The sequence below is a fragment of the Aplysia californica genome, unplaced genomic scaffold (assembly GCF_000002075.1).
Source record: "Aplysia californica isolate F4 #8 unplaced genomic scaffold, AplCal3.0 scaffold00104, whole genome shotgun sequence".
NCBI lineage: Eukaryota > Metazoa > Mollusca > Gastropoda > Aplysiida > Aplysiidae > Aplysia > Aplysia californica.
In genome coordinates, this window is record NW_004797374.1 from 452,072 (window position 1) to 458,219 (window position 6,148).

The following is a 6,148-nucleotide window of genomic DNA, read 5'->3' on the forward strand; positions in this document are numbered from 1 at the left end:
AGAACTGAATATTTCCGTTTCCGGGCCAGCTGCTCTAGGCCTCTGCCCATTTTCAAAACAAGAAGGCCCAACCCCCAACATTCAACTGACTGTTTCTCTTTCCCGGGTAAGATCTGAATGTGTATGAGTCTATTGCTACTTAGATCTACTGCTATCAACTTACTTTCAGGGTAAGCGTGTTGGCCAAGCGGGCTTGATCTAATCTGGATTCTAGATCTAAAATTGATTTATTAGGATTTTTTTAGTTTTAAGTTTTAAGACTTTATTACTTTATTTTACGTTCAAACGTTGGGTTGGTTTTGTTTGTTCGTTGTTTTTTGGGGGGAGGGGGGGGCAGAGTCTAATCCGTAGCCGTAGCATGCAAAAGATAACGAAAACTAGATTCTAGATCTAGATCTACACTCTATATCTAAACTGCTTGATATAGAATCTAGATCTAGTGAAATACTAGATCTATATCTAGATTCTAGATCTAGACGACAGAAATGAAATGTGGTTTCATAGAACTGTTGACAAGTCTTAGTGTTGAAAATATCGTGGTAGGAAAAGAAATCCTATGAGGTAGCCTAGATTTAGTGCTGATTGGAACCAGCACGGGGTGCTGGCTAATAAAAACAATATGAAAAGGCAAGCAAATGCAGTTTCTGAGACACTTGAATTGACGTTCATTAAGGAACATCTTGCTCTCAGATGAAAAAATAGAAGGCCAAAGAGGCAGAGGTTGACCAACAAACAACAGCTAGCTAACTCAGGGAACTTGAACGGATGTGTGTCAGTGAAATACATGTAGGGCCTACCAGGATAATATTGGTAGGCCAAGATCTACCTTGAAAACATCAGAGCAGAGAAATGAGTGTTAAACCATGACTACCGATGTCTGAAGTCTGGCGGGATCAGATCTGACACTTGATGATGATGATGATGCATAGCTCGGGTTTCTTGATCAAAGTTTAGACGTTAGATAGAAGGTGCAACAACAGGTTCATCACAAGGGTAGTTATTATTTAACAAATAACGTGAGATAACGTGAAATATCATGAGATAAATTAAATGAAAATGGTATGAGTTTAACGCCCCTATCAACACTATTAGGTCGTTTAAGAGGCGGGACCTCCTAGTTGAACGTCTGTCTCTGATAGGACCGAGCCAAGTAGGAAGTTCGTGTAAAGTGTATTTCCCAAGGACATAACGTTGGACTGAGCTGAGGCTCGAACCCCCGAACCCGCAATCTCACGATTACAAGTCTGGTAGCCTAACCACTAGGCTACCGACGCCACCTTGAGATAAATGAGATAACATCTCTTATTTTAACAAATAACGTGAGATATCCTGCTTGCCACATGGGCTGTTTCAGCGAAACGGACGTCACTTTCAGGGCACTTTTTGGGGCTTATTTATTAGTACAGCATGGCTGATTTTGTTTTTTAATGTACTTAAATGTGTCATGCATAGCCAGACTAAAAGTCTATAAGATGGAAATATCAGTCTTTGTGTACCGGCCTCCATCTCTGAGAAGTACACTGCATAGGCCTACTGGACGTCACAAAAAAAAAATATGGACAAGACTTTTGGGGTCACCTTAGTCAGTGCAAAAACTGTGAAGTTTGATTGGTTGGTGTCAACGAGCAGTCAATCACTCGTTGGCATTTATAATTTGTATAGGACTGAGGCCTGATTGTCACGTCTAACCGACACTTAACACAACGAGATTGATTTAAGATTGTGTGGTATAGAAAAAAAATGCTGATACGTTTTATTAAAGGAAGGTACTACTGGTAAAAGAATGTTAATAAATAAGTCAATGGAATCAAATTGTTTGTACATACATAACATAATGTAACAATCAATGAATGGTGTAACATAGATTGTATGTACATAATTGTATGTGCATTGTAGAACGTCTCAATGATTACATGATAAAAACCAAGGTCAAAATAAACAATGACATTCCAATCAACTACACGACATAACATTCTAGTGTAAAGTTATCTTTTACCATACCTAGATGTGTGAGTGGTCAAATTACTGTAACTAGATATGCAGAGTCGTTCCGCTCTGGATATGCAAGTGAAATGATACTAACTAACGTGCCTAAATAAATTAAATAATATAATTAATAGCTATCGGGTTTCCAAGAAAACGCTACGTTTTGCATTTACAAGAAAACAAAGATTTTCGCCATCGTTTCGGATTTCCAAGAAAACGCAACTTTCGGTTTCAAGTTCAATTCGGTGTTATCTCAGGATATATCTCACGATATCTCACTCTATCTCAGGATACCTCACGGTATCTCACGTTATCTCACGTTATTTGTGATTTAATGATAACTACACCCGGTGTTATCTCAGGATTTTTCACGGCATCTCACGTTATTTGTTAAATGATAACTACCGCATCATAAGGTACAAGAGTTTCCTGTTTTTAACGGGATGTTGGGGGGGGTTACAGAGGTTTGTAAGTATACAATCAAGTTTGGTTGCAGTGTTCGCAAATGCTTCAGACTACTGAGCTTCAGGTTTTTCAAATGCGACTTTTTATCTTTCGTGAGAAACCTAGGTCCTACCCAGACCTAGGGGCCTACTCAGACACTCAGTACCCAGTGAATCCTACGACAATAGAACCGAACACTTTATTTTAAAATCGGCATTACTTTTTTTTTCAGAACTATAATGTACACTGATGTGTGCGTTCTTGGTGCAGGCATAACTGGTTTGTCAGCAGCTATCAATGTTCAGAAGCTCATCCGATGCGTCAACGTCACCATAATCGCAGACAGTTTTGGCCAGGACACCACTACCCCAGTTACCAGAAACCTTTTTCTTCCCATTCCATCAAGCGTCAAAGGAACTGACCCTGATGCTTTACGGTGTGTGCATGCGTTGTTACTTTCTTGATTTTCAGTTATTAGAAAGATTTTAGTTTTTTCCTCAGCTATATGTATCATAAAGTGCTTGTTCTTCCCTAGTCACTCATCATCATTTTGCTTACTTATTTACTTACTTACTGTTCTCTTTTGGCCAGTCTTTTTGAGTGTTCTCCCTTTGACTGGAAACAACAGAATAAGGGCGAAAAAATCTTGGAGGTCCCATGTGTTCAGGTTGCACATGTTAAAAATCCCTTGGTGGTCTTAAAAGCGATAAGAGTAGGCTTCGGCTGCCACACGAGCAAATTCAAATTTAACGATATTATAACTTTTCTAAAGAGAAGGCGATAAGACTGGTGCCTGTGGTGCAGCAGTTAGGCACTTCACTGTCTCACACAGGAGACCTGATTGGGGAGAAATTTCTATAGAGTATTTCAGTATGTCTGTTTGGGTGTGTTATCCTTGTCAACGGGTTGGTCCTGACAGGCAAGATCGAAAGCCCGCCTCCTAAATGATCGAAACTGTGTCATGGTGGCGTCAAAATTCCACTCAAAGGCAGTTAAACACGATTGATAGCTGTGAATTTGAAGAGCCAAACTTGTTTTCCTAAGTTTTTATAAAGAGGGGGTGACTGGTAGCAGAATAAAGGTGCTGCATCGAACCCTACTTGTCAAAACTTTACTACAACAATTTGCCGCAGACTCTTACCTTCTTGTACTTCCTTTCTCCTCACTTTTTAAAACCTGAGATCATAGATTTAGAAATGTGCTCTCCAGTTGTGCATGTCCTTAATAGTTGTTATCTGTAAGTTTGTGGGGAGGGGGGGGGGAGGGTTGTGTTGTTTTTGTTGTAGTTTTTTGGGGAGGAAGAGGGGTTTAGGGGTATTATATAACAAGATGCTTGTGAGATTTATTTTGCAACACCCCTCTTCCATGGTGTAGCCCTAGGTTTAAATTTCCATTTTTTCCAGGATTTTTAAGTACTTGTTTTTGTTTTTTGTTTTTTGCGAGTAGATATTTGTTATATTTACATTAGTAATATACAGTATCAGTTACATGAATTATTTTATGAAAAGCGCAAATAACGTTACTCTGATATAACATAGAATTGGTTGAAAACCTCTTCAGGAATGCTTTGTTGTATTAAGATTATAAATGCCTGTCTTTTAGTAAGTGGTTTCTGGATGGCTGGACTCATCACTTCACACGAGCGAAGACACCAGAGGGAGAGGAATCTGGCCATTCCTTAATCACAGGCTACTACTTGTGGTCAGAGGGGGAGGCCCCCATCCTCTCAGACGCTGTCTTCAACTTCCACCAGCTCTCAGAGTCTGAGCTTGCTGAAGAAGATTTCCCTTACGAGTAGGTTCAGACAAATGAAATAATGCACCTGTGGTCAATTTATTTATCATCTTTCTATGAAAAAAGCCTCCATTAGTGTTTTTAATTTGTGTCTTTTTTTGTAATGAAACATGTCAAGCTCATGTTTACGCGTGAAGATTGTCAAAGTCGAAGGAAAATTATAATTGTGAAGAATTCCCCCCCCCCCCCCCAAACCAGGGCTGTGCTACTGACTGAAGTTGTCTTTAGGCCATTCTCAATTTGGGGGGGGGGGGGTATTAACATGTTCTTATGCACAGTAGAATTGTAAATGGGCGGATTTATCCAGTCATATTCATACTGCACCGGAACAACATAGTGGGAACTGCTGCTTTTTCTTCCCTCATCCTTACTGTTACTATCATATCATCATTTTTCCTCTGTATGTTTGTCTCTCTTTTGTGAACTGCTATTTCCGGGGTGCCTTGATAGTCGAAGCAGACTTTGTGCTGTTGAGGCCAGAGAGGTGAGCAAAGTAAACCTGATTCCCCGTTTGGATTTCTCTGTTGACATCCAACCTTGGTGCTCATATGACCGTGTGCATTTCCGAGCGCCGTAAAACATAACCAAAAAAAAAAAAGAAGAAGAAGAAGAAATTGCTTCTCAAAGTCAAATAGGAAAACGTGTAACGTTTAATAAAGTCTTCGTTTGTTGGCATCTTTGTCCTGAACACTTAAATGACTTCTCCAGAACTATTTTTGTCACCCTGCTCATTCTTTCTGTTCATTCAGTTTACCGTTTCTGCTGCCCCCAACCCCCCACCCCACCCCTACCCTTTTCCCCAGTTCAGCTTTAATAATTATTTGCTTTATATCAAGATCCAAAACAAGATTATTATTTTTCCTTTCGGTCTGTGCCTTCCATCATTTCATCTGTCCGGTAATATATTTTCTTTGAAATATTTGTGCTACATATTTTACAGCAAAGGATGTCGATTTACTACAGTTGCAGTGGACTTCAAAAAGTACTTTCGGTGGCTTATGAAAGAGTGAGTATCTTTATTTTAATAATTTCCAGGCTTTCTTTCTTCCCATTTGGGTGCTTTTTTAATGTGAATGGTTATATAGTTGCCCTTTTTTTTATAGATACCACCCAACAATACATTCCAGCCTTCAACCTCCTACTAGTTGTCATGTTTTTGTTCTGATTGTAGCTGAGAGTATAGTGATTCAGTACGCTACTTTCATGAATCTGTCTAAAGATAACCCCCCCCCCTCCCCGGGGCGGTGCTAATGGATGAAGTGTCTTTAGGCCATTCCCAAAGTTGGCATGTTCTTATGCACAGTAGAATTGTAAATGGGCTTATTCATCAATGTCATGCTCATAACTGTCTTAACTGCAACGGGGAAGTGCTGCTTTTTCTTTCCTAATCCTTACTATCGTCATTATTCCTCTACTTCTTTTGTATGTTTGTCACACTCTTGTGACCCGTTTTTGGGGGGTGCCTTGATAGTCGAAGCAGACTTTGTGCTGTTGAAGCTGGAGAGGTGAGCAGGGTTCCTGATTCAACGTTTGGACTTCTCTGTTGACATCCACCCCTTGGCGCTCATTTTTTATATGCCCTTATGCAGTTGCGAGGGCCGTTAAAAACTCTACTAAAACTGTCTAAAAATATACTAATAGTTGTTATGTAATAATTTGGCAACGAACATCTAATGGGACTGCAGGTGCTTAATGCTGTTCACAACTACAGTTCATTAAAATCTTGTCATATCATAAACTATCTTTCTGTTTAATAATATTAAGAACATATCCATATTAATATTATTAAGCACCCCCATCCCCCTCCTTTCATTCTCCTTTTTACTTTTTAAGACTGTCCCTTTTTCTCCCCGTCCCCACTTCTGTCTCTGTTTCTTTTTCTTTGTTTACTCTCTCTCTCTCTCTCTCTCTCTCTCTCTCTCCC

The 6,148-nt window shown here is 39.6% G+C and overlaps 1 protein-coding gene across 1 annotated transcript in view; it reads left to right on the forward strand.

Moving 5' to 3' along the window:
• Positions 1 to 2: 2 nt before the first annotated feature.
• Positions 3 to 6,148, forward strand: part of LOC101854489 (D-aspartate oxidase) — a gene marked incomplete in the record, with an annotated part of 14,778 nt that continues 8,632 nt past the window's right edge. The window contains 4 exon segments of the mRNA XM_005095431.3: positions 3 to 106; positions 2,663 to 2,866; positions 4,033 to 4,224; positions 5,165 to 5,230. Coding sequence (XP_005095488.2) covers positions 2,670 to 2,866; positions 4,033 to 4,224; positions 5,165 to 5,230 — 455 coding nt within the window.